The sequence below is a fragment of the Plasmopara halstedii genome, assembly GCF_900000015.1.
Source record: "Plasmopara halstedii genome assembly, contig: Scaffold_474, whole genome shotgun sequence".
In the NCBI taxonomy this organism is placed as follows: Eukaryota; Oomycota; class Peronosporomycetes; order Peronosporales; family Peronosporaceae; genus Plasmopara; species Plasmopara halstedii.
Genome location: NW_020187394.1, coordinates 150,188 through 176,799, shown reverse-complemented (window position 1 = coordinate 176,799; position 26,612 = coordinate 150,188). Strand labels below are relative to the sequence as shown.

Here is a 26,612-nt window from a genome sequence, read left to right as displayed (position 1 = left end):
GTATGGGTCTAAGAACTATGAGCAAGCTCACAACCATATTTGTGATGAAGCTGAACAGAAAAGGAATTTTCCCGGCGTGCGATGCATTAAGGACAATTTTCTGGCATCAGTTTAGAATAGATTACCGGAAGAACTCTCTATGATGTTGAGTATCAACGTGTGATGAGTTAAGGTGTCTATATGACTTGTTATAGACTGAAGTATACTAAAAATATACCAGCGAGCCTGCTAGTACAAAACAACCGAAGAAAATGTACAGCTTGTCTGCTAGCGTACAGATATCTATTATAGGTTGCCAGGAAAGTATAGTTGTCAAGTCGAACTTCATTGCCAAGAGCATTAGTTCGCGTGTATTAACCACTCAGCGAGCGAGAGCACCAAAGTTGGTGAAGCACAAACTTGATCGATGCATGGTCCCCTTCGATGAAACCAACGCAGAGACTCCCGCACGTGTGCGCCGTAAGTCGTGTATACTACCCTCAGCGTCAACCCACAGAAAATGATGACGATCGCACGCATGATCAACCATAGATCTTTCAGCATGCCAACGCATGCATCAGTGGTGTGATTCGACGTCCAAGCATGATGACGATCCAGGTCGGGGTAAAATTAAGAACGAGATCCAATCACGGAAAATACTGATTATATCGCAAAGAGCAATGCGTATTCAAAAACAGATGGCGCCTTCTTCACTGTGGAATACACTTTGTGGTTGCCGTGGATGATCCACAGGTGAGCTTCTAGCGGACGAGAGCGCATTGACAACAGCCTTATGGTCAGTCAATACTGCATGGTAGCAGTATGATGCTTACGCAGCCGCTAAAACCTATTGATGTCGTCTGGTGTGGCGCGGTCGTGCTAAATTTTGCTTAGGTACGGTTTGTTCGGGGTCGATGGCTTCTATATGATGCTGGATAGCTGGGATTTGGGTAGCGAAGGGACTGCATGCACTCGCATCATTACTTTCGCACCAACAAACGGAGACCGAGGAATCCCCGTGATTGTGTCAGTGGGGACCAGTGAACCATCTACACACAGTCCGAGCAGCCACTGAAGGACTTCTGTGACTTGGACATGACCGCCTGTAATGTTTGTAAGCCGGTAATAGGTAGTTTATGTGGAAGCAAGCAAACGCGTCGACGTCTAGCCATGTACCATTCTGACAGGAAAAAAATATCATTGTCTTGTGGGCGTTGGCTATTGCCACTCGCCACTGATGAAACAAGACTCCAAATCAGTGGTAAAATTCATCCAGCCATATGTCTTATATCACTTCGCTTTGACATGGTGTACTAATCTAGGGTTTTGAAAATGGTGTAGAGCAGCTTCACCCAGTGAGAGAAGACGTATCACAGCCCACGCAATCTAGCACCTAATATTCATATTCAGTTGGATCAGTCGTTTGGCTATTCACAGTTAAAGCACATGGTGTAGGCTTCTTCGTCTCTCGCAATTACCAGATAAAGCAGATTAATAAGAAAGTGAAAGTGGTTATTGATGGCTCAATTTTTTGAATGCATCCTGCTCGGCGTGGATGAGTTTGGGTAGGAAGAGTCGCATTCGAATTGTTAGCGCTATCGACAGAGCTTTAATATCGACTTCCATGAGCGAGATTGTTCAGGTGTCTCTTATATCGGCTTGAGAACCCTTAATGTTTGACAGACCGCTTAATGGCTCTGGAAGCGTAGGATCGCACCTCTCGCTAACTATTAGTTGAACACGATGCTCATGCATCCACCCATGACATCGGTTACATCCATGCAGGAGTCAGCAGTGAAGCCATCCGCTCCCAAGAACAGAGCTAGCCCTAATTTGCTTGAGCGTATTAGCCAGGTCGACATTAAAGCCTGAAGTGTTCAGTAGGACTTGATCTTCCGCCGACAATCGCCCGTCGATCGTATCCAGTAACTGCCGACGCGGCTGGCGACGCAGGTCTTGCTAAGTTATCCAAATCTCTCCCATGAAAGACCGCAATGAGGCCATAAGCTTTTAAGATGTGGATGACGCGCGAATTGCGTCCATTCGAACTCTAGACTTCGTCAGTGCTGACAAGCCAAAGGATTGTAGGAAGAACTATTTAGATGACGTCAAGGTGCCCCAGCGGCTTGAAGTGAGCCCTGCTCGAATCTTGCGGACACCGTGCCCGTTTCCCGACCCCAATGGCCTCGAGAAGGCACAGAAGCAGCAGTCAGATGCGCTGATTTGGTTCTTAAAGAAATGATCTGGTGGAACTTTATTGATGCTTTTATTGGACCTAAATAGACTCGTTTGGTTGCTGGTAGCCTACGTCCCACAAGATTTCCACCAACTCACAAAACTAAAAATAAAACCACTTCCGGCCCTTATGCAGATCGTGTGTAAGGAATAGTTTTGTCCGTCTTTGTGCCACAAAGTGCTGCTTATATTTGGGTCTGCTGGTTACTATCCGTTCTAGCAGCTCTTGAATATATGCTCAGCACACACAACACCAAGATAAACAGGTCGAGTACGTGTGCTTTATGACAAATTTCGACTGTAAAAAATGCATATGTATTTAAAGTAAACGAGCCACAAAATACGCCAGATAAAAAACACTACAAGGAGCCCACGGTCAGACTAAACTTCTTAAAGTCGAAGAATTCTAAATTCATATTCGAGTGATCTCTAAGGGTATGTAAATCAGTGCAATGCGATCGGCTCAAGGCGTTAACCAACCAAGTCGATCACACGAGCGCGATGATTAATCCCATTCATGTTGAAAGTTTGCTCTTGGCTTGCCATGACAGCTTTTGATGCAAGCAATAGATCAGCCATCCACTCGCGAGACATTAGTGTGCCAATCACCGTGAAAGAAGTTTCTATAAATTTTAAGATGTGGTAGCTTCTGCGGATACTCGCTACTTTACGGCATAATCTTTCGGAATGTTCAGCTACTCTGTTAGACTAATCAAAATTTGCTGTCAAGATAGATCCAGAATTCGCTTTAAACCGGCTTAGCGCTTAATTACTGCGGATACTAGGTTTCCAAATAATACTTTTATCTATTTTTAACGTTTTTTACGTGGAGCATAGGAATATCTGTGACATTTGCTGCGCAAAGACTTGATCGAGTAGTGACCAAGAATGGGTAAACACATAGGCTTTAATATTTTGGTTGAACCAGTATAATATTGTAGTCAGACCTTGACCATGTATGTACGTTTGAGACGTTAGATGTAAAATGGCATCCCCGATATCGACGTCTTTAATAGGCCATTTGGCGAGTAAATTTCTGGTTTTGAGCAAAATTCTAATTTTGGCACACCATGCATCTTGTAAGGTTACCAGATCGCCTTCAAACTGGTGTTACAGCGGGGCTGCCGTAGCTTAGCGCTTGAGGAAGCGTAATTTAGGTCACCGACTTTTCGTTCTATACTTAGAACAAGTACGGCTTAGCAGATCGCAATCCGCTTGCTCCAAGAGTGATTAGTGCCTTACCTTAACCCAAGGCTAATTACTCTTCCGTTTAAAATTCGACACTGTTTTTTATTTGTTTTTATCTGCGGCAAAGCCGCCATATTTTAAATGTTCAGATTTTCCTTAATACACTAAATATATATAGTAAAATCTCAATACATGCATAACTACTGGCTACCTAGCCACATTGTTTGGGTGCAGTCACACCATGCCCATCTGGTGTGAGACACACACCTGTTACCAGGGTATGTGTAACCCCGTTACAGGTGTCCTTAAAAGTATCCCCATTTTTCGAATTCAATAAGGGACACAAAACCCAAAATTAGGATATGCCTTTAAAATGTGGAGCTTATATAACTGTTAATTGGATAAATTGTTGTATATATGTTAGTAAAAACTGTACCATTTTGACGAAATTCTCATTCCGAGAAAATAGACCGTAACTGCCCGCGACAGTGGAAGTGCTGATTCTCTCAGCGTGTAACGCAAGAAATTAATAGTGGATGAAGTTTAAGTGCTTCGTTCGTTTAATGCGATACTTTTGTTTATAATTGATTATAACGATAGAGAGGCAACACAAAGGCGTGAGATCTAATTATGAGTGAAATCTCATTGAGCATGCACAGAAGATTTGTTGATCCTTTCGTTAATTATAGCGATATGACCGAACTCACAAGTTTTCATCAATCAACTGCCGTTTCAATGAGAGGATTACAAGCTGTAATATCAGCTATTTCTGTCATTTCTCATTCAATGACTCATAGTGACCATGTACGACTAAACTCGACGAGTGATAGGTTCGCAGTGCATCTGCAGCACATACAATTAGCATTCCGACGTCGGAGGAGAATCGGCGTGCGTGTCTATAGCCCCATTTTCTAAATACAAACTTTAATCGACATTCTCGATGCTCACATCTCAATTCAAAACTTGAATCGCAAATCCTTAAATCACTTTACATCGTCAAGCAGACAAATGGCTCCCAATCAACACTCTACTACTACAGATCGCATTACTGAATCGAAAGTTTTGTCTGCAGAAACCATTTCTATTCTCAAAACGACCGCTCCGGTTGTCAAGGTGCACGGTAATGAGATCACCTCCACCATGTACAAAATTATGTTTTCAGAGTTTCCAGAGGTTCAAAACCTTTTCAACATGTCGCATCATCGCGTGGCTGGTGCCACGAAAGGAGGGGCTCCTTCTGGTGTATCTCGTCAGGCTGCAACACTCGCCAATGCAGTTATCGGCTTTGCTGCAAATTGTGATCAACTCGATAATCTCGGCGATGCTGTTCCACGCATGGTACACAAACATGTGAGCCTCGATATTCGAGCAAAACATTATCCGATTGTCGGTGGCTGCCTACTTCGTGCCATCAAACAGGTTCTTGGAAATGCTGCTACAGATGAAATTATGGATGCGTGGAAAGAAGCATACTGGTTTCTTGCCCACCTCCTCATTCAAGCAGAGGATCAGATGCGTGACGAATTTGAAGGCATGCCTGGTGGTTGGGTTGGATATCGCGAGCTGCGCGTAGCTCGCAAAGTGAAAGAGAGTACTGAAGTCACTTCGTTTTATCTCGAAAGCACTGACCCATCTAAAGGTCTTATGAATTTCAAACCGGGTCAGTTTCTGTCGCTCAAATTCGACCAACTTCAAAGTGATCGCTCGATTGTACGCAATTACAGTTTGTCTTCTGCACCCGGACAAAAGTTTTATCGCATTTCTGTTAAGAAAGAGTCGGGTACGAGTGACATTCCGGCTGGAATTGTCTCGAGCTATTTGCACGATCATGTTACAATTGGCAGCATTCTTCATGTAGGTCCACCATGTGGTCATTTCCAATTGGAACCGTCCACCAAGCCAATTGTGTTTATCAGTGGTGGCGTGGGTACCACCCCTTTACTGAGTATGCTCGAATCTCTTCTAGCTTCATCACCGAAGAAGAAATCAAAAAAATCTATTCGATTCGTTCAATATGCTCGCAACCCCAATGTTGTCGCCTTTCGCAAGCATATTGAAAAAATAACCAAGAAGAATGAATCCGTCACCGCGCACACAGTCTACGGAAGTTTTGATCTTAAACAATTCGAGACATTCCTACCATCAAGAGATTGCGAATTCTACTTTTGTGGTCCTGCTGGGTTCATGACGACTGTATATAAAGCGCTTAGCAACAAATGGGGAATTCCTACATCTCAGCTACACTACGAGTATTTTGGCCCGACACAAGACATTAGTGCCGAAACATCAATACGGCGACCGTCGTCGTCATGCCCGTTTGCGATGTTCGACTCTCACACTCAGGAAATGAGTTTTAATTGCAAGAACTTTCGGTCGCGCTTAGTGGTCGCTGCAATGGTTGCAACGACAGCTGTCCTGCTAACAACAATCTTACGACTTAGAAAATAATTGACTTAGAGGTTGTCGCTGTGAACAAGACATCGACAATACAATTTAGTCTGAATTGACATTTATTTTAATTTTACTAGCTTTACGAGCTTCGTGTTCATGTGAGTGTCTTAACGCTACAAACGAGTCTTTGGGTGGACTACCTTCTATGTTGAAAATGTGGCCTTGGTGTTGAAAAGCAGTTTCTTAACGAGCAGCTTACAGCAATATTCCAAATTGGTTTGAAGTATTGTAAGAATTTCAATATTAAGCACAACTTTTGGTCAAATTTGGTAAAAGCAAAGACTGGATGAATATGAGCTCTGGACGTGTCAAAGTGTTGTGCGAGCGCATAATGAGTCGAGGCTACGAGCCGCGCGTTTCTCGCCTGATGGAAAAAGTCAAAGCTGTCGTTCGTGCGCAACCCGGTTTTGTCTCTATTGACACGTATGCACAGATAGACGACCAGACTAAATACGTTGTCTTCTCTGAGGTTAGAAATAGTCTACTGCTTGGTTTTGGTCCACTACCTACGTATAATGTTCCTGTATTTGTTGATACTAGTGGAAATCGAAAAAGGATCTTGACACATGGCTAGCTAGCGAAGAATTTCAAACGTGCACGCAACAAATCAATGAATTGCTGGATGTACCAGGACTGAACATGCGCGTCTTTAAAATCCCTAAGGACAATGTCTTTCTTTTATAAACACAGCAAGATGATATTGTCTAAGTCACTGCCTTCTCTATACATTCGTCTAGTCCGTCTTGCATCCTTTAATAAAATTCTTTATCCGATCAACTGTGTTTCGTACCGACTTGGTAAAGGAATGAGGTTTACTATCTGGATCTTCTCCTTTCTCCGCTCGCTCTTTCTCTTCTTTCAAAAACTCTTTCATCAATTCTTCCTGTCGTTCGGATAAGTTTCTTTATAGCATCAAAGTAAAGTCACAAACAATTAACATCACCAATCATCCAGACAAAATACTAATAACGTACTTGGGGACGCAAACTTGAAGGTTCACAAGTTGTGAGCCACGACGGTTTGAGTTTAGCTCCTTGATTCCTTTGCCCCGCATTTGTAGCACAGTATCTGGTTGTGTGCCCCGTGGAATCTTCATTTCGACTTCTCCAGTTAATGTTGGCACGACCACATTACCACCAAGTACAGCCTGCGCAACTGAGATGGGTACGTCCACAAGTACATCCGTATTACGCCGCTTGAAAAACGGATCTGGTAAGACATGAATGCCGACATACAAGTGTCCTGCCGGCCCACCGCGCTGACCAGGCTCCCCTTGATGTGCAAGACGGAGATTCATACCCTGGTCCACACCTTCAGGAATTTTCACCTCAACCGTCCGGGGTTTCTTGACTGTACCCTTTCCGTGACACGATCCACATGGATACTCAATAATCGATCCTTTACCACGACAGCGACGGCACGGTGTCTCGACTGCAAAGAATCCCTGCTGCATAATTTGAACACCAGAACCATTGCAAGTTGAACAAGTCTTTGATTTCGTGCCAGGTTTAGCTCCTGACCCATCGCATGTGTCACACTCAACATTGGCCGTGATGTTCAAGTCGCGCGTTGTGCCTCTCACGGCCTCCATAAAGTTAAGTGTAATGTCTACCTGAATGTCTGAGCCACGTTGTGGCTGGTTGGTGCTACGACTTGAACGTCCACTAAAACCTTGACTACCGAAAAATTCGCCAAAAATGTCTTCAAATCCTTGTCCCTGAAAGCCTCCACCACCAAAACCCGCTTGCTCATCCACGCCGGCGTGACCATAATCGTCATATCTTTGTCGTTTTTCGTCATCACCCAAGATCTCCCAAGCTTCAGTAGCCTCCGCAAACTTCTTTGCTGCATCAGGATCTGCTTTATTTGTGTCTGGATGGTATTTTTTAGCTAATTGATAATACTTCTTTTTAATCTCATTCTTGCTCGCTTCGCGTGAAATTCCCAGAATATCATAATAATCGCGTTTACTGGGTTCCATGGTAGCGCGCGTAGTGTGAAACGTGGCGCAATGATGTCCAAAAAGTCCAGCATTATAATTCAGTGCTGCTGCTCGACGGTGCTGTGAGCGTAGAGCGCGCAGCGCTCCTGAGCGCAGCAGCCCTGATCGAATAGCCATATGACGTTGACAATAATTATGACAATGATACCCAATTGTGTGGACACCCGGTTTTCTAGAATCTACTGGTGATTTTAAGCCAATCTTATGCTTACGATTATTGTGATTTGTCAAAATATAAAACCTGCGACGTGTGAAAACCGTTTTGTTTTGAAACGACGCAATGACTTGCCAAGATGTCAGAGACGCAAAATGACGATCATGAGCTACTGATAAAGGAAGTAGTGAAGGATGTATCAGATCCTGTGATTGTAGACGCTCAAGGTCCCGAAGAGGATAAACAGCTTTATGACGTGAGAGGTCAGATAAATGACGATAACGATGAAGAGGATGCGCAGAGTGACAAGGACAGAGGTGAGATAAATGACGATAGCGACGAAGAGGATAGTACAGATGGGGATGAAGATGAAAATGATAATTTAACGCAAACTATCATGGACATGGGACGACATGATCGCATGCAGCGTATCCAAAAGGTGCTGTATGAGCAGCTTGTGGGCAACGACGAGCGTCTGTCGTTAGAGCTTCGGGAGAAGGAGGAGGAGCTTCGTCGTACTAAGGCTGCACGTGAAGATGTCGGTGTGGCTTTGTATGGAGTACAGCAACAACTTGCGCAGCTGCAAGTTGCACTTGAGGGAGCTCATCAACGTCTTTTAACGCTGCGTGATGAACGCTTTTCAAGTGAAGATATGCTCGATGAGTGGAAGAAAAGCGCAGAGGAGAAAAAGCTGGCCGCCGAACAGCGTCGTGCACACTTTTATAAGACACAAGCAGAGCTTGACTCTTTGAATGCAACGTTAAGACAAGTAGAGAAATATAACGAGGAAATGAAGCACGAGATCGCAAGCACTCAACGTGCCGCGGAGAAAGCAGAGGAATCAATGACTGTTGCAGAGAAAGACAAGGTAAAGCAGGATTTGTACATTGATCGACTGAATGAACAAGTGAAGACATTGCAAGAGCAACTCGCTATCAATGCAGCACAGCTTAAAACACAAAGATTGGAGACAAAAGCGGCTGAGGAGACGCTGCGTCAGGCAGCAGCACAAATGGAATCTGTTACTTTTGAAAAGAAGCAACTTCTGCAGCAATGGAAGAGCTCACTCATCGGCATGCAACAGCGCGATACTGCCTTACAGGCCACTCAAGTTGCGATCTCAAAGGTGGGCGAGGACACATTGGCATTGAATGCTGAACAACGTGGCTACAAGCTCTCAATTGAAAAGGCTCAGCAGACTCATGAAACGCTAATTACTACTATTGAGCGCTTTAACGCAGAAATACGGTTCATAGAGGAGCAAACTGAGAAATTGCGAGCCGAGCACGAGCGTCTCACAGCTCGTCACGAGTTGCTATCCAAGTCACTTAAACAAACCGAGTCTCAATTCTTAATTGTTTCAAAGGAAGGCAAGAGGTTAGAAGTCGAAGCAACTCAAGTAGCGCATCACTTGGAGACAACACAGCGTGAACGCCACGCTCTAGAAGACGAGATTGCCGCGGAAAAGAATGACCGAACTACTGTCCACAAGGCAGCGCATAATCTTACAAAGGAGACACAAAGACTTGTGACACAAGTACACGAGAAAGAAGTTGAACTTGCAAATTTGCGCAACGAGATGGCTCGAGTGGGAGTGGATGCATTGAATGTACAGAATCACATTGCGCATCTTACAGAAACCCAACGAGTTCTTGTCGAAGAGCTTAAGCGAGATGATCAGAGAGTGGAACGTGGGGAACTCGAGATCCGACAACGGAACGATGAGATTGAAAAGAAAATGCTGCGTCTGGATCGACTGAATCGAAAGTACGAGCATTTGGTTAGCAAGATGGAGGATGCAGACACGGGTCCACTGGAAGCGACAATCAATAATTTGGTTCGTGAGACAAAAATTGGAAGAGAAGAGAATATATCAAAGCAGAAAATGTGGCTACGAGCACAAACAGCTCTAGTTCATGCTGCTAGTGAAACACAAGAATTAAGCGAACGCAATCAGGAATGCAAGAGCAAAACGAGTGTATTGGAACAGAAACAATTGCGGCTTCAGCACGAGCTGCAAGAAATGCAACGTGAGCTTCGAGACCTCTCGAACGGTATTGCGTCACTGCACGCAGACACGGGACGGCTGAATGGACTGATTTCGCGCCAAGGGTCTCGACACGATGAATTACTAAATAGCAATCATGCGTTTGAACTTGACTTTGCTACTGAATTGCGAGAGCTTGAAGCGACTTCCATTTCTATGGAAGCACGCGCTGCTAGTTTACGGCAGGAAAAACACGAACTGGTAGCTCGAGTCGTGGAAGTGGAGCGACAGCTCATGCTATGGGAGAAAAAGATTCAGCTGGAAAAGGAAACACAGGCAGCACTTGACCCTGAAATTGGACAGGCAGAGGCACGGAGTATGGAGAAAGAGATCCATCGGATGCAGCTGCGACTCGAAGCCTTGCAAAGAAGTCAAGAGCAAATGCTGCAAGATATGGAGCAAGCAGTTCACAAACGCGATGTCATTGCGATGCGTGGACGCAGTAAGAAAGAACAAGAGGCAGAATTAACATTTGCAGCATTGACGGCAAAGGTGTCAACACTACAGAATCAATTGCGCAAAAGTGAGCGAGATACTTCACGACTGGACAAGAGCATTCGCACGCAATTGGTAGCGGGTCAAGAAATTTCGTTTCAACTTGAAAAAGTATCAGCTGAAGTCAAGGTGCATGAGGAGCGTGGAGTATCTCTTCAACGTTCGATTAATACGGCACTTTACAACAAGCAGCGATATATAGATGCGGCTGCACGTAAATTGCGAATGATCAAGCGGTTTGACTCGCTATGCCGTGGAGTAGGTACTGGTTCGCTGGACAACGAACAAGCGAATTTTAAGTTGAAAAAAGCAAAGGAGGGGATTGAAAAGGTTCGAGCTATTGTATCCATGCTAGAAAAACAAAACCCTCACTTAGCTGAAGTTCTTCCTCGCGTTTTGCTGCTTGCCGAAGATCCACCACCTTTAAACAAGTAGGGATTCAATTTTATATTATTCTTCGTTGTACTCTATTCGTCGGTCTTGTAGCATTTCGAGAAAGCTACATAACTTGAGGGCAACAATTTCAAGATGAGATATACCGCTCGTCATGAGCGCAGTTATAAAGCGTGAAGCTCTTAAGTACATACTGTCGGACAGATAATACAACAACGTTAATGCAAACTTTCCCATCGCAAAATTATATGAAGCATTTTTCTTACTCGATGTGATCTCTTCGAGTTCGTAAGAGTACCGCACATACTTGCTTGCCACCCAAAACAATGTCACTTTTTACCAACAATTCCAACACCGATACACATTGCCAGAGTGCTAGTATTTCAGATGACTCGAGAGGATCTTCATCATCAATATCCAGCTCTTCTTCGACCATTTTTTTCTCTTCACTCCATTCATTTTTCTCTATCTTGCCCTTTTTGAGTCCCTCAATCGCAATAGCTGTGCGCGATACTGCGACACAAATCGTCTTGAAGAATTTCGGAAGCCAATCTATAAAAGCTGGTGCTTGAATAGCTAGCAACATAACAGACGTGGGGTTTTCACCCATTCTCCTCATCATTTGACGCGGACACAAGCGAAAATCTTCGTTTTGCTGCACTGTGTCGAGTGCAAGTAGTAGTGCAGCTTGAGCTACCATAAATTTCTTACGCATTTTGCGTGTGATGGACTTCAAAGCAAAGCTTTCAACTCCTTGAGCAAGTAAATTGCTTGCCAATTCGTTCATTGACAACATTTCAATTTGATTTGCTTGTAATTGCATGTCAAAGCACATAACATCAAACACTCGCATAATGCTAAGTAGATACATCACACGCGTCTCAGTTTGACGCACAGATATTGAAAGTTCGCGAGCTAAATAGACAGCTAGACCGACACAGCCCGAAACCAATGTACGGTCTTCGAAAAAGAGTTGTTTCAATTCAGTAGAAACATGTGCAGCGGTTGACAATTCATCAAGTAGATCACTACGCTTGACGTCGTCTTGTGCCTGAGCTAACTCAGTGATGAACAATTTTAATAAACTCATAAGCTCAAGACGTTTCTCGGGAGTGCTGCGTGCACAGTGAATTTGTGGCATCAAGCGTCTCTATGATAGCAGAATAACGAGTTAGATTTGTTGTGCTCTACTTACTGACATCAAAATTCAGACCTGGTTGTCGATGCGCAGTGCTCGCAATAACTGAAAAAAGAGTTGAGTGTGAGGTTCAAACGTCGAGACGAAAAGTTCTGATGGTACGTTCTTGCATGTCATCTCCTGTATCTGGAGACGAAAAAGTTGACTGGTTGGTAGCAATAATAGATCCCGCTGCTTTTTATTAGCAGGCACCACGCGGTCGATTGATAAAATATTTCGTAAAGGAAGAGAGATGTCCTTAGCAGCCCCTTTTCGACCTAAGAGCGGCACGATGAACAATGTGTCCCTGCTTAGTGCAAACAATTGAAACTGCATTGGCGCTGTGCTCACTACTGCAGGTTCATGATAAATTAATTTGTCGAACTGAAGTGACTTTAGTCTCGTTCGCAAGCGCTCTGGGTCCACATGCCGTGGCCGACACAACGTTGGTGACAGAAGCATTTTTCGTACAATGAGGCAGCGATTTAAACGAAAGATCAGCAAGACTTTATACTCTTGCTCGTTTGGTCTATTGAGAGTATTAATACATCTACCGCTCCACTCAATCATCTTCAATCGCTACGTCCTCGTTCTCGTTCGCGTCTTCGTCTTCATATTCTTCCACTTTATGGCTACTGCTGTTGTCTATCTCTTCTTCACCTTCGTGATAAATCACAGTGGCACGAGACTTTCCACCTTCCTGTTCATTGCTATCATTTCTTACATGAATCTGTCCCAACACTAATGCTAGACGACCCGACAGTTTCTGCATCTGCTCATGCACTTGCAATCTGGTTTCTAAAAGCTGATAGAGTGCTGATAAACTAGACACAAGATCAGGTTGTGCCATAAGGTACGCCGTGTGATGCAGCAAAACAGCTCGTAGCCATGGACACAGCCGTGCAAATCGATTCGGAGAGCGCTCAAGCTTCTGAACAATCACTTCTAGCAATACTAGAACACGCGAAGCAGATACACGTGCGATAGTTTTGGCCACAATTTTCACGTCACGTGTACGCAGGCAGTATTCCAATAACGCATTGTCGCGTGCCTGCAGAGCCTGCTCAAGGACACTGGCCAAAGACGATGCATCCGGTTTGTTACCGGGAGCCTTTCCAGGTGTCTCAGCATCGCGCTCAGCACGGCTAATCGCAGCAGTCACATCACCCTCGACACGCTCACGCAACGCCTCAACACGCTCAGCAAGCGTCAACTCATCTTCCTCCTCATCTGCTACGCCAATCAGATCCTCAAAACTGGCAGTTTCGTCCGTGACTGCCATGGAATTCACCAGAGCACGACGTTCACTTAGTGTCGGCACGTGCGTCTTTTCATTATCCATAGCAGCCTCTACTTTCTGCCGCTTGCTACCACTTTTGCTTGAATGATCAGCCTGCTCAGCCTTAAGCAGCAAAGCATCACTAATCTCTGCAAACTCCAGCTTTTTTTTCCATTGACTTGGTGCATTTTCCTCCACAAGAGAGACTTTTTCGAACACAGGCTTAACAAGTGACCCACGTGCTACAAGCACGTCTAATTTTTGATTCTCACCAATTTGTAAGCATAAATCAGCTAGCAATATGCCGGCGCTCTCCTCTGTCGAGAGCGTTGGTGACAACGGTTTGGAAGCCAGCGCCAGCTCGGACGTGTCGTTCACCTGCTGATACTTGTGTGCCCACAAAAACATAGAACCGGACGAATCCGTCGCGCCAACCAGCAAATCCACGATGGGCTTAGTAACTTCCTCGTTCTCCTTCTTGGTCTTTTTGACTTTTTTATTCTTCTTGACGACCACAGTCTCACCAAGCGAAGCTCTTGCAAATAATGCATTAGCACTGCTAGGTAGACTTAACGTGACAGCTGGCGCATCGTGTTCCGTCAAGTTCAGATCGTAGATGTTAACAAATCGTGCACCAGTCGTTGCCGCCACCAAGAATCGAGACGAGACGAGTCCATCTTCCACGGTGGCAAATCTCAATTTTGTCACAGCAGATGACAGACCAGACACGAGCTTTCTACTTTTTTTACCCGACGCTAAGTCAAACGTACGCAACGCTGAGCCCCCGGCTGCCAAAACTTCACCATCTGCAGAGACCGCAAGAGCCGACGCACCGCTTGTACCAACCCGAAATTTACGCTCCAATGTACAAGTGCGAACATTCCACTCCAACACATGCTTCTCACTTGAGCTTGAGTACAGTAGCGAACATTGTGTGTTAAAAACAAGTGCCTGAACGGGACTTGAGCCGTGCACATTGTCAGTTTGAATTGTGTCTTTGACGTCACCCGTGGTCAAGTCCCAGAGTACAATAACGCCGTTACTAGTACCCATTGCAAGCATTCCAAAGTTACTAGCACCACTACGTTTCTTGCTCTTAACTTTCGACTGTGTCCAGGCTAAACTCGTGTATCGATAGCTTAGATGATCACGCTCTTTAAGTTCTTGTAACAATGTCCCATTAGCAAGATCCCATACTTTAATTCGACCATCCTCTGATACGGTTACGTAGTGGGTCTGTGAATCAGTAAAGAGCTGCATGGCAGGGGACGTCCGAACTCGGGAGTGCTCACAAACTGAATGGAGCTCCGTCAATTCTACTGGAGCAGAGCTGTTTAAGTCAAAATAAGAGGGAGTAGTCAAGATAGAGGGTTTCTAGTGGTCAACATGAAATATGTGACGTGGAGCAAAAAAATATGTTTCAAAAGTGTTTTATCGTGAAGGAAGTAGACGCTGGACGAGAGCGTAGGGAGATACTAACGAGCCTTTAACGGGAGATACAGAACGTGAGCTTTCACTATTGTTCTTGGTAGAGACATGAGATCGTTTAATGGAAGAAACAGGTACAGCGATGCAAGAGGGGAAGGCACGAGGTCGAGAACGTCTTGAATTCTCGTCAAGACTAGCGTTTTCAATTGATTGCGATGGCCTTTGACTTGTGTGAATTAATGACTTTTCCGGTGAATTCTGCATACTTGTGTTGATGAGAGATGACTTGGAATTGTCTGATACGAGACTCAAGCGATACCCTCCACCAACACGCTTAACAGTCGTATTCCGTCGAGAATTTAATGGTGGTGGCTGTGGGCGTACTGGTTTAGAGTACGAATTATTTGATAAAAAAGTTGACAGTGTTGTGCTGTCGTCTGAATCCGAGAAAAGAAGATCGAGGCTTATTCCTCTCCTCAATGCCTCGTCAAGAATCTTCTCGTCAAGAGAACGATTATCTACAAGTGACACTGAAGTCTCTGACAACATTCTTTCCTCATTTTGATCATCATCATTCTCTTCATCTTCAGCAAGCGCAGCAAGTACAGTCAGTCGACGTGCTTCATCAAGAGCTTTTAAATGTTTGCGTGTCTGTTGCTGAGGTATCGTAGCAGCAAAATGCATCTCACGTTCTCGTTCTTCCTCTCGTTCCCTTGCAAGACGTTCACGCTCTCGTTCAACCTGCTGTCGACTCACATATACTTTCATTGCTCGCTGAAGTACTAAAGCCGCTCCATGCGTTTTTTGCGCAAGCCTAAGGACTCGAGCGATTCGCCGTGCCAAAGCACCTCGTATTACTCTTTGCACTGTAATGGCTGCAAAAGTCTCACGTGCTTGTTCATCCGCTTGTTTTGCTTCTTGACGCATTTGCCATACTCGTCGTTGACGAGCTGTTTCACGCTGCATTCGCCTCTGCTTACGGTTTGCTTCTTCCTCTTCAAATTGCTGTTCTCTGGTACGCAGCTTTTCCATCTTGTCATGCAATAATCGAGTACGTTGTGCTGTGCGCTCCACAACACGTGCATAATTCTCGAGTGATCCATTTTCGTACATCATTTCATGAAATTGCGACGTAAAGTGGGCGCTCCGAGAATTAGAAGGTACGCTTAAAGCTCGGTGTGCGTCAATCTGAACACCAACATTTCCAGGCCGTGCAGTAAATAGTAATGGCAGCTTTGACTTTGTTGACGGAGATCCTGGTAGACTCGTAACCTGAGCTGTGCTTTGGTTGATCATGTGTCACTTGCATTCACGAAATGAGCTTCAGATTGAAAGTTAAACGTAATCTAATCTATATCCAGCAGAGCTAGATTTCTGTATTTCTGTCACCGTTCTTCCTCGACTATTTATAAATGACGTGCGTCTTGTCCATTCCTCTACGACATCACAACTACCGTACTTGTCTTTGTGTCGTCTAGTTAATTTGCTTCCTCTTAACTGCTACTATCATCGCTTGTGTCTTCTTCGCTAGAAGTTACGTTATCATAATCTGAGTCTGAGCTGGAAGACAAAGCTATTGTTTCGTGTTCACAGTCAGTCTCAAAGAGCCTACGTTCGAGCTCTTCCAATGCCCATCCTGTCTTACTCTTTGTGAACGCCGCGATTTGTTTATCGAGCTCTACGCTTACCTGTTGAAGCCGCTCATTTGAAACAGATTGAATCCATACACAGTAATCCTGAATATAAAGTGAGTTGAGTAGATATTGTGTTTCTGACTTTTCAATGATTCGGTAGAGGGTGAGCAGAGCTCGTAAGACGACGCGTTTTCCTCGTTTTAAAACCTCATTCGCCTCCTCCACACAGCGCATCGCGAGGTCATATTGTCTTAGGAATGGAAAGGTTATCATGCGACGTATGGCTGAGCGTATCACATCATGCAAGTCGGAATTCGAATCTAGCCATGATAACGTGGGGCTTAAAATGCTCACCGTCCACGTAGATTCTACTCCACTATCGCCTTGTGTAGTCAATTGGTCGTATACAAAGCCGATGAGAATATCCACGAGACCACCAATGACCAAAATCTCATCATCACTTCCTTCTGGCAACAAATACTCTTTTCGTGGAAGTCGAAGTAGGATTTCTTGCTCAATATCAGTAAATGTGACACTTGTTTCCGAAGCAAAAGGTACAGTTGACGAGGGAGATAAAGTAGCATTTAAAGACAAGATGTTGAGGCTATCATTCATACGATTGATGTCGAGATTTGTGCTCTCTTCTCGTGTAATATTATTGGATGTCAAGACGGGATATTTTCTCCAAAAAGGCTCGTAGGTCATAGCAAGTTTAAAGTACATGTCATCTTTCTGATTTCCAACGTCCATCAGGTAGCGTTCTATATCAAACATCTTTTCCTCTGCATCTTCCCGTAAATTCCGTCGTTCTTCAGTTTGAACATGTTCTGGATCAGGTAGAGATATTATCTCACTCACTTCACCATGCCAGACGCGAAAAAAGTTACTGTACGCACGATTGAATCCATACGTAGGTGTAACTTCAGTAACGCGAATGTTTGTTGACTTAACAGGAGTTTTTATTGAATTGAGCGTGATGGAATTTATGACTTTTTGCGGTGCTGAAGTTTCAAGTTTTAAAAGCGAGGAATTGGATTCCATGCTTGAAATTGAAGTATTTGTCGTTGTTGTTTTAGAGTCAAATGATTTGCCATCAATCAATGCATTCAATCGATCGTTCTCTTCTTGAAAAGTCCCGATGGACGTTGGACTCGTCGATTCCAAGACTTCAATAAGTGGTGCTTTGCTAGATATTGAAACAATACAAACAACACGTCAAATTAGTGCAAATAACTAAATTTTCAATACAATATATTGTAAATGTACCCGTGACAATTTGCTATACTTTTTGTGGGTATGCTTTGCGGCAGTAGTAGTTTCGTGAGCATGTCAAGGTCTGTAAAGTACTGCCCAGGTTCCTTCTTAGGCAAATGTATCACAATCGTACCGTTGTCCTACAGTAAGTTCAGTTTCATTTAAGTATTGCATTGCAATATTATTGTTACAATAAGTTACCTTATTGGGGTCGTATACAGCCTTGGCAAGCTCGTCGTCCATAACCTCGTACGGAAAGTGCAACTTGAGCAAGTATGGTTTGCAGTAAAATGTAAAATCAACTCCATCAACGTAAAACTCCATGTCTGACACACGAACGTATGGTACGTGAACGTGAACAAACACCCACGTAGTGTCTTGAGTCACGTGGAACTTGGGCGTCGCTACCATTTGATGGGCAGCGGTAAGAAATGACAGATAAAAACAGCTAAAATATAGTCTTAAAAACTATGAATTAAAATTGTTAAAGTTTGGATCCATCGGGGAGGGACAGTAAAATTACCGGAATTTTTCATACTTCGTCATGGCGCCAGATATTGCGATGACATTAGTAGATGACAGTGCGGGGCTAACGAGCTACTACGAGCAAAAGATTGAGCATCTAGAGCTTACAGTACGTGATGAAACGCAAAATTTACGTCGTCTTCAGGCACAGCGTAATGAGCTCAACTCGAAAGGTAGAATGGATGTAATATTTCAATCGATACATCTCTTAAGAGTAATGACATTCTGTCGCGACTTATTCTATAGTCCGTTTATTGCGTGAAGAGTTACAACTATTACAAGAGCCTGGATCGTATGTTGGAGAAGTAGTAAAGCAAATGGGAAAGTCGAAAGTACTTGTAAAAGTAAATCCAGAGGGCAAGTACGTCGTTGACGTTGATAAGGGCATTGACATCACCAAGTGCACACCAAACACGCGTGTAGCACTACGTAATGACAGCTATGTACTTCATAAAATTCTACCGACTAAGGTACTGATTCGATTATTTGGTAAGAACATTTCAATTGACATTCAATTCTTGTCATAGGTGGACCCTCTTGTAAGCTTAATGAAGGTGGAAAAGGTGCCTGATTCAACGTATGATATGATTGGGGGTCTTGACAAACAAATTCGTGAAATCAAAGAAGTGATTGAACTTCCAATTAAACATCCAGAACTCTTTGATGCTCTTGGAGTAGCACAACCTAAGGGTGTATTACTCTATGGACCTCCTGGAACGGGCAAGACATTACTAGCTCGTGCCGTTGCTCATCATACGGACTGTACATTTATTCGTGTCTCGGGTGCCGAGCTCGTCCAAAAGTACATTGGTGAAGGCTCACGAATGGTGCGCGAACTCTTTGTAATGGCCCGTGAAGCGTCTCCATCGATAATTTTCATGGATGAAATCGATTCGATTGGTAGTTCACGAATGGAAAGCGGTGGTGGAGACTCGGAAGTGCAGCGTACGATGCTTGAGCTTTTGAATCAACTCGATGGTTTTGAACCAGCACAGAATATCAAAGTCATTATGGCGACGAATCGAATTGATATATTAGATGCTGCTCTTCTGCGTCCTGGTCGAATTGATCGAAAGATTGAGTTTCCAAATCCAACGGAAGGGGTAAGTGGGTGATTCATTAATCTATCAGCAATATTTATCCTCAATTCTAATTGCAAATTGGATCCATATGAACTAGTCGCGAATTGATATCATGCGTATTCATTCGAGAAAAATGAATCTACTGCGTGGTATTAATCTTAAGGTGATTGCGGAAAAAATGCCGACAGCATCTGGTGCCGAATGCAAGGCCGTGTGCACTGAAGCTGGCATGTTTGCTCTCCGGGAGCGTCGAATCCACGTGACGCAAGAAGATTTCGAAATGGCGGTATCCAAGGTCATGAAGAAAGACTCGGAGCAAAATATGTCGATCAACAAACTATGGACGTAAGACGACGCAAGCATGTAAAGCCATTTGGGGATCAAGTGTACGTATTGCATTGGAAGGATGTAACGGTAGGCTTTTTCTCATAACAATAACGAATAATCGTCTTTGGTGCACTGCAAATTGCATGCTTTCATCTTTTTCTTTATTCCGTTTTCGGCGACTCCCAGTTGTAGTTATCAAAAAGCTGATACTCCATCGGAATTTTCTCTGGAAACTTCACCATATGATCAATGCCTCTCAATGTCATGGATGTAAATTCTGCATCAAAGTTTACGAATGCTCCTGCCCGAGGACGAAGTGGTGGAGCATGCAGAGTTCGATTAAGCAATTTCGTCCAGTCAATGTGATGTTTTGAAAAGAACGCATGTTGTTTAATGCCCGCTACACCACCACCCGCTGCTCGACGAGCACCCAGTCGTTCTGTCGGATCAATTTGAAGTAAATTCTGAATCAAGTCGCGCGCTTCTTTACTCATAGTAGGTGGAAACGAGACGGTCCCCTCCATAATGAGTGCGTACAATTGTGTTCTGTTTGTAGCAGTATAAAACGGTGGTTGGCCGGTCAAAAGTTCATATAGCATACAACCAAGTGCCCAGAAATCCACTGTCTTTCCATACCCTCGCACAGAAGAGGTTGACGATCGTTCATTAAGTGCTAGCACTTCCGGTGCAATATAATCTTTTGAACCACAAAAAGTCATGGCTAGTGTCCAGTCGTCCACGTCTGGTTTTGACAATCCAAAGTCGGCAAGACGAACGTGACCTTGCTGATCAAGAAGGATGTTTTCAGGCTTGAGATCTCGGTAAATAATATCATGATCATGCAAGTGTTCAAGTGCTAAAAGAACTTCTGCGACGTAAAAAGCAGCAACTGGTTCAGTAAATTGACCACGTTGCGATAGATGGAAAAACAGTTCGCCACCTGGACAATAATCAAGCACTAAGTGTAAATGCTCGATAGTCTGGAAACATGCGTGCATCTTAACAATAAACGGATGATCACGACACCGAGTTAGCACTGTCTTCTCTGCTCGTGACAATTGAATTTGGTTCTGTGCTGCGATGACTCGTTTATTAAGCGTTTTGATTGCCACTAATGCGCCTGAAGGCAAGTGGCGAGCTACCATCACATGACCAAACCCACCACGACCAATGACTTTAAGTGGTTCATACTGGCGCAGCATATACCCACCACTGTAACTCTCGGCAATACTCACAGCTTGAACCAGTCGAATATCCGTCATGGGAACTGGAACTAGAATCTGCTTTCCAGGCGATAGTGGATGGACATTCTTAGAGACGGGAGATGATAGTGGTGTGGTAGGAGACGCTGTACGGTGTGCGATAGCCTTGGCCTTTTGCGGAAGCGACGTTGGTGACAATAGGCGAGAGTGAGATTTCGATGGACTGCTTGCAGGGTTCGATACAATTGAACTATTGACAGTAGCGGGGTGAAGTCCGACTGGATCAATCAGTTCACATTGACTTGCTTCTGTCTTGACAATGTCTCGTACTGGCGCTAATCGACATGTTTGATCATCGCTCGTTTGTGCAGTCGCTGCTTCACTACTTAGTCTTCGTCTGCTGGTGGAAGAACACCTGGTAGATACTACAGAGCTTTTCACATCAATAGATTGTGAGTCATGAACGCAGATTGATCGTCTCTGCTGTTGATGGTCTTGTATTGATAAATATCCTTCATGAGCCATAGTCATCGTAACGATATCAAATGGTTCAGACAACGGCTCCGAAGCAGAGACGAAGCGAATACGTGAACCGAGAGGTTGCTGAGTACTTTGTACAACCACTGAAAAACGTCGCGCAGTATCTGTCTGCTGTGTCGAACAAAGGTCCCTATGTTCTTCCCCAGGCTTGATTAAAAGAGAGAGACTACGACCGGCAGTCTCTACATACCCATTAACACAGAGCTCGTGACAATGTTCGGGATTTATATTCCGTTCCGTCACGATTTCTTCCTGTTCATAAGAGTTTAAAAAACGGCGTGGGAACGCTTTTTGTGCATACGATAGTCTAGTGCGTGGTGAGTCCTGATATCTCGTAGAATGTGCTACATTGTTACTGGTTTCAACAGGCTCATTCATGGCATTTGTGTTTTGAGAATTCCCTTTGTGAAGACTAGAGCGCAACACATTCATGCCTCGACAGACGACCATGTTGCTGTCAACCTGTACGTTCGTAGCCTCCAACTCAGGCTCACTCTCCGACACCAACATACTGTCTTCATGATTACTACTGCGAGGGCTTCGATTTCGACGAGCCCATTGTGGAATGAGGTTTGAAAGGCTGGAAAGCGTCATCAAACGCGACGCCTTTTGTACTTTGTTATTGCGTCGAGTAGAGTCAAGCTCTATTCCGTTCTCTGTGAATTGATTCTGACGAAATTTCGCGCCTGCACCATTGATCATTTGTTTGATGTTCTGAAAGGCCATTGCAGTATATCCATGAAAATGGAGAATAAGCGTTCCTGAACAACAAAGAATTAGCTTGTGAAATCAAGTCGTGGAAAGAGAATGTATTTTAACACGGAGCACATTACGTACCCCAGACTCGTAATGGAGATTGCAATTCAACGCAAAAGTTTCCAGGCTTTGCCGATGATGCGTACGAATGTACAAAATATTCTGCATTCTGTAATGCTAGAACTCCACACGGGGCCGTAGCAGCCGAATGCTGAAAGTAAAAGAGGTAACCTGTCCAACAAATTGAAAAATGAGTATGTGATCAGTTAGAAATCGTTCGACAGAACCATTAGCGTACCGTCTAAGATGACAAAGATACGTGATACGATCTTGTTGGTTTTCCTGCCTCGCTTTGTTAATACTGGTTGTGTTCGGAGGTTGATACCATGAAATAAGGTGGTCTTGTCAAAGATTGTACGATCATTGAGTTGTGGTACTGGGTTGAAAGGAGCTGCGACATTGACATGTTTCACCATTTGCAATCTTGAGTGAGTTTGACAATACGAGAGCCCCTTGCTTCAAGCGCAGATAGAGAGAGGATAGAGTAACACCCAGATTAGTTTTCTTGAGTCACGTACATACTTAGCAATCATAAGAATAGGAGCGTTAGAGAAAATGGCGGGTGACTGGTGCATGTCCTAACTTAGAACGACATTCTTTAGTGAGAAAAATTCTTTTAAGGTGACGCCCTCGCGTTACTATTGTGATCAGGACGTATGAGCATAATCGTTTAGAGAAAAAATGAAAGGATTGGCTCAGATATAATTTTGCACAGGCCATAGCAGTACACCTTGATCACGAGTAGAGTACATTTCGCATTGCCAGTGGGTAAGTATTAGACTCGCTGTGATGATATCACTTACTACTGGACGTCTGCGAGAAATTGAAGAGGTAATTTGGACAAGCATCGAGTTTATTGTAGGTTTGATTTGTCTTTATCACATCTCTGCGGAAGCGAAAGAGATACTACCGTGATTCGTTATCACTGCGTGAATGTAAGGCTTTATCGGATTCTTTTCTCGAATAAGGTAAGTCATATGATGCCTTTATTTAGACGATGGCTGGTTTGTCAATCGATACTATGACTAAATGTTCGTTCTGTTTGTTGGTATCACTTTTATGATCGCGTTGAGAAGTTCGGATTTTGTATTCTTGAGCGAGCGTGAAATATCGAAAATTCTTCTTGAGGGATAGAATCCTTCTACTATCGCTACTTACCGTGTGATTTGGATATGCCGTCTGCATCACCTTTAATCAACGGGTGCATCCAATGAATACTTTGAATTCCATCGCACCTTAAAGTTGTTGGTGCAATCTTTCGCTGTCGGTGCGTGTATCCGACAATGCACTTTAAACCATTTTGGAGCATTGTTGACATCCACTGTATCGACAATCTTTCTAGTCGAGCAACAGCAGTCTAAGAAGCGAATTTGGTGCTGTCCTGCTCACCACTTTCGGAATTGCTCGTATATGCAGTACCTCTACAATTGGGAGCCTTTTCATCCAAGTCGTGATATGCTGTACATACCATTATGTTGTCGAGATCAGAAGTCGTACCATGATATAGATCTGAAATATGGGAATCCATAACAAACGCCATGTTTTTCATTAAATATGACGTACAATAAGCTTTTGCTTAAGTCCGCTTTTTTAATATGGATTAAGAAATTCGAAAATGTTTATTGAGATTTGCTAGATAGCGATAACCTTTGCCAATGGTTCGTTATTGAGCATTTCATCAATCTTACCTTGAGCCCGAAACTATGACTGTGGTAGACTGCAAATTCGTAAATTGAGGTCAAAAACTTGTATTAATTAATCTACAATTTCTTTGTCAATTTTAAATTGTTCTCGGTATCTTTAAAACTCGCTTGTTACTACATTTCAGAATTGGGTTCATTCAAACCCAAAGACTTACGACGCTGTTTTGGAAGATGAGATTTTGAATCGATCCATTGATTTGCAATAGTGCAGCTCTCCATAACCGAGACTAAATCATTTACCATGCCATCCTCGCTTTTTCCTTCATCAATTGTCTTTCTTCCTGCACAAAATTTAGGAAGTAAATCTGCTTTTTCAAGGCAATTCTTTTATGTATCCGCGGAGATAGCACTTCATGCTCTGACAACATAATTGGCCGCGTCCAGCTGAAAGGCTGGTTCTCGGAATTCACTCCCGCTGCGCCTCGTATCAATTTGGCAGCGTCTGTTTCTTTACAAATTTTGAGATCACTTGTCAGATCATTATAGAAAAAAAAAATCATCAGTATCAATTTGTAGCGCTTTTTCGTTGTAGCGAGTCCATTGGCTGTTTCTATGATTAACGTTTAGGATACTTTTTATTCCATTTTTTCGGAAGGCTGAGATTGTACATTACCAACACGTCATGATCCCTCTGATCATAAGTCCCCCCAACGTCTGGGCAGAGTGGCACATCAAACTTCCACGAGTTCTTGGAGTCGGAGTATCCCCGCAGCATCACAAGATATCGGATTTGAATCCTCTTCCAGTCCGTTCTGCGTAAAAGAAACGGTCGGAAACTTCTTCATACCATTGCCATAAGTCATCACCGCCGACCAATGCCTACTTTGATCAAACTTTGTTACTAGTCATTGCCGCCCAGATTTGCTAGCGGGTGTTGGCTATCCTAATAATTGCCACAGGAATTTGCTCAGTCTCGTCTGCATTGCGACAAACAATGGACGTAACCTTTTCTTCGAAATTTTCTTGCCTCTTCTAGTAATCAGATCTTCAGATGGACACGAAACAATATAGCGAGGCAGCAAGCGCAAGAATAAACCTGTTTCATCCATTTTATAGACGCAACTTAAGTAATATTTTTTATATATCTCCTCACCTTTTTTTCAATGCTTATGGAGTCTGAGAGTTGTTTGATTTGATTCCATCGTCTTCGATTTGAAGTGAAATGGATTGCAGTTGTCCTCTGATAACGAAAATCTCGGTACTAGCCTCAAATTTCTCGCGATCAGCCATCAGATCCGCTTTTTATTTTGCTTTGACTATCACTATTTGCAGGCGGCAGCTCATTAGAATGACTTTGGCAACCTACAAAGTACTTGTCAAGTTTGTCTTCTAATGCTAAGTGCTGTGGTTTTCCGATTGTTTTCTTTCTCACTGTAACATATATTTTTCGAGGACTAATTTTCTTTGTTGCAGTCATCTTATTACGAGCTGTTGTCACCAACACCATACTCTCTCGCTGAGATCCGCCTGAAAGTTTTTATGCCGGCTGGCAACTCCAATTTTTCAAAAATTTTGATGCGTTGAGCCTCGCTACGGTGCTGCCTTCCCCTCCTCCCTTGTTCTGACAGCGCGAATATGTCTCCATTTTATAAAATGCGGAGACGATAGACTGAAAAGCGCTAAGCCTGCAACCGTCAGATAAGTCCGCACTAAGCGGCCAAGATGAAGGTGTGGGCTTAGGGATGATAACTGTACATAAGAAGCCTAAATCCTAAGCACCAAGCTGGGTGTGAGGTTGCTGTCGACGTTTCCCGAAGCGGGCTGACCGTTTAATTTGCTCGTCTGGCCGTGGTACTTGCTATGGGATCATTTACAAAACGGGTCACCCCTTTCCAGAAGCAACGCGGAACTAAATATGCTTTATAAGTCACAATCCGAAACCTGACGGGAGATTGGACATGTTTCCATGCTTTTTAATGTCTACAAAGGCGGTGCAGCTCGAGAAGAATCCAATTTGGAGCGACGCCGCACAGAGACTAGCATGATCTATATACGTCCTTTTCGTCCAGTACTTTTTCGTCAGCGCTACAAAGTCAGCATCCAATGATGTGGGAGCATCATCCGGAGAAATGACAATCCCTAAACAGCGACAATAAAGGCTCCATGTATTCCTTTATTTACTGAATGCAGAGTATCTTGAACTTTCAATTTTGATCCTCAAAGCGAATTTGAAAATTGCCAATTCTGTTTCACCCAGTAGACGACCGCGGTAGATGAATCAACTGAGCCAATTACCAAAGCGAATGCTTAAAAAGTATTGCACAGGCATTCTGACGGATATTATGATGTGGAAAGTCTGATTCCATTGCGATTTCTTCTCGCAGTCAATCATATACCAGTCGGGCTGTCTTTCCGTTCAACTGCTCGCGTCATCACAAATCATCACATTCACACAAAGAATGCCAAGCTCAATAGTGAACATGCAGTAGGACTATTTGCTCGGATACTGTCGACTTGAATCCGAACACATTATACAACATTCTCGCTGACAGATTACATGGTGATTCTCGATCGCTGCTGATTGCAATACACACTTCAAACTGTCTTTCATTAATGTTTGCATTTGAGGATGCATTTTGGGTGTACTACATACCCACTGCACCACTGCTGTCCCTTTCTTCACGACCGACACATCCAAAAACTTATTCACTCAATTTGTTTGAATGCTGGATGTTTTGTCAACTGGCTGGCGTGATAAATC

At 43.7% G+C, this 26,612-nt stretch overlaps 13 protein-coding genes across 13 annotated transcripts; 6 read left to right on the top strand and 7 right to left on the bottom strand.

Annotated features, from left to right (window-relative positions):
• Positions 1 to 585: 585 nt before the first annotated feature.
• PHALS_10520 (uncharacterized protein) lies at positions 586 to 873 on the top strand (the record flags this gene model as incomplete). The annotated part of the gene is made up of 3 exons (XM_024725956.1): positions 586 to 603; positions 656 to 732; positions 801 to 873. The coding sequence occupies 3 exons, from the start codon at positions 586 to 588 to the stop codon at positions 871 to 873; spliced, it is 168 nt and encodes a 55-aa protein (XP_024576681.1).
• Positions 874 to 1,722: 849 nt separating this feature from the next.
• Positions 1,723 to 1,964, top strand: PHALS_10519 (uncharacterized protein; the record flags this gene model as incomplete). The annotated part of the gene is made up of 2 exons (XM_024725955.1): positions 1,723 to 1,822; positions 1,864 to 1,964. 2 exons carry the CDS (start codon positions 1,723 to 1,725, stop codon positions 1,962 to 1,964), a joined length of 201 nt encoding a protein of 66 aa, XP_024576680.1.
• A 640-nt stretch (positions 1,965 to 2,604) lies between these two features.
• On the bottom strand, positions 2,605 to 2,808 carry PHALS_10518 (uncharacterized protein; the record flags this gene model as incomplete). The annotated part of the gene is made up of 2 exons (XM_024725954.1): positions 2,605 to 2,643; positions 2,695 to 2,808. 2 exons carry the CDS (start codon positions 2,806 to 2,808, stop codon positions 2,605 to 2,607), a joined length of 153 nt encoding a protein of 50 aa, XP_024576679.1.
• Positions 2,809 to 4,410: 1,602 nt separating this feature from the next.
• On the top strand, positions 4,411 to 5,850 carry PHALS_10517 (dihydropteridine reductase; the record flags this gene model as incomplete). The annotated part of the gene is made up of 1 exon (XM_024725953.1): positions 4,411 to 5,850. One exon carries the CDS (start codon positions 4,411 to 4,413, stop codon positions 5,848 to 5,850), a length of 1,440 nt encoding a protein of 479 aa, XP_024576678.1.
• Positions 5,851 to 6,139: 289 nt separating this feature from the next.
• PHALS_10516 (antibiotic biosynthesis monooxygenase) lies at positions 6,140 to 6,537 on the top strand (the record flags this gene model as incomplete). Its single annotated transcript, XM_024725952.1, has 2 exons — positions 6,140 to 6,322; positions 6,394 to 6,537. 2 exons carry the CDS (start codon positions 6,140 to 6,142, stop codon positions 6,535 to 6,537), a joined length of 327 nt encoding a protein of 108 aa, XP_024576677.1.
• A 49-nt stretch (positions 6,538 to 6,586) lies between these two features.
• On the bottom strand, positions 6,587 to 7,972 carry PHALS_10515 (chaperone protein; the record flags this gene model as incomplete). The annotated part of the gene is made up of 2 exons (XM_024725951.1): positions 6,587 to 6,755; positions 6,828 to 7,972. The coding sequence occupies 2 exons, from the start codon at positions 7,970 to 7,972 to the stop codon at positions 6,587 to 6,589; spliced, it is 1,314 nt and encodes a 437-aa protein (XP_024576676.1).
• Positions 7,973 to 8,148: 176 nt separating this feature from the next.
• PHALS_10514 (uncharacterized protein) lies at positions 8,149 to 10,986 on the top strand (the record flags this gene model as incomplete). Its single annotated transcript, XM_024725950.1, has 1 exon — positions 8,149 to 10,986. One exon carries the CDS (start codon positions 8,149 to 8,151, stop codon positions 10,984 to 10,986), a length of 2,838 nt encoding a protein of 945 aa, XP_024576675.1.
• Positions 10,987 to 11,001: 15 nt separating this feature from the next.
• On the bottom strand, positions 11,002 to 15,377 carry PHALS_10513 (WD40 repeat-containing protein; the record flags this gene model as incomplete). Its single annotated transcript, XM_024725949.1, has 5 exons — positions 11,002 to 11,137; positions 11,211 to 12,094; positions 12,158 to 12,399; positions 12,782 to 14,730; positions 14,881 to 15,377. The coding sequence occupies 5 exons, from the start codon at positions 15,375 to 15,377 to the stop codon at positions 11,002 to 11,004; spliced, it is 3,708 nt and encodes a 1,235-aa protein (XP_024576674.1).
• Positions 15,378 to 15,580: 203 nt separating this feature from the next.
• PHALS_10512 (IQ motif, EF-hand binding site) lies at positions 15,581 to 16,124 on the bottom strand (the record flags this gene model as incomplete). Its single annotated transcript, XM_024725947.1, has 1 exon — positions 15,581 to 16,124. A coding segment is annotated over one exon (544 nt), but the record flags the coding sequence as incomplete, so codon positions are not given.
• Positions 16,125 to 16,321: 197 nt separating this feature from the next.
• PHALS_10511 (Uncharacterized conserved protein) lies at positions 16,322 to 18,127 on the bottom strand (the record flags this gene model as incomplete). The annotated part of the gene is made up of 3 exons (XM_024725946.1): positions 16,322 to 17,648; positions 17,729 to 17,856; positions 17,918 to 18,127. The coding sequence occupies 3 exons, from the start codon at positions 18,125 to 18,127 to the stop codon at positions 16,322 to 16,324; spliced, it is 1,665 nt and encodes a 554-aa protein (XP_024576672.1).
• Positions 18,128 to 18,260: 133 nt separating this feature from the next.
• On the top strand, positions 18,261 to 19,672 carry PHALS_10510 (26s protease regulatory subunit 8; the record flags this gene model as incomplete). The annotated part of the gene is made up of 4 exons (XM_024725945.1): positions 18,261 to 18,414; positions 18,488 to 18,711; positions 18,769 to 19,344; positions 19,421 to 19,672. The coding sequence occupies 4 exons, from the start codon at positions 18,261 to 18,263 to the stop codon at positions 19,670 to 19,672; spliced, it is 1,206 nt and encodes a 401-aa protein (XP_024576671.1).
• A 139-nt stretch (positions 19,673 to 19,811) lies between these two features.
• PHALS_10509 (agc protein kinase) lies at positions 19,812 to 22,624 on the bottom strand (the record flags this gene model as incomplete). The annotated part of the gene is made up of 3 exons (XM_024725944.1): positions 19,812 to 22,153; positions 22,230 to 22,379; positions 22,447 to 22,624. The coding sequence occupies 3 exons, from the start codon at positions 22,622 to 22,624 to the stop codon at positions 19,812 to 19,814; spliced, it is 2,670 nt and encodes an 889-aa protein (XP_024576670.1).
• Positions 22,625 to 25,778: 3,154 nt separating this feature from the next.
• PHALS_10508 (uncharacterized protein) lies at positions 25,779 to 26,284 on the bottom strand (the record flags this gene model as incomplete). Its single annotated transcript, XM_024725943.1, has 2 exons — positions 25,779 to 25,990; positions 26,248 to 26,284. The coding sequence occupies 2 exons, from the start codon at positions 26,282 to 26,284 to the stop codon at positions 25,779 to 25,781; spliced, it is 249 nt and encodes an 82-aa protein (XP_024576669.1).
• Between the last annotated feature and the right edge of the window lie 328 nt (positions 26,285 to 26,612).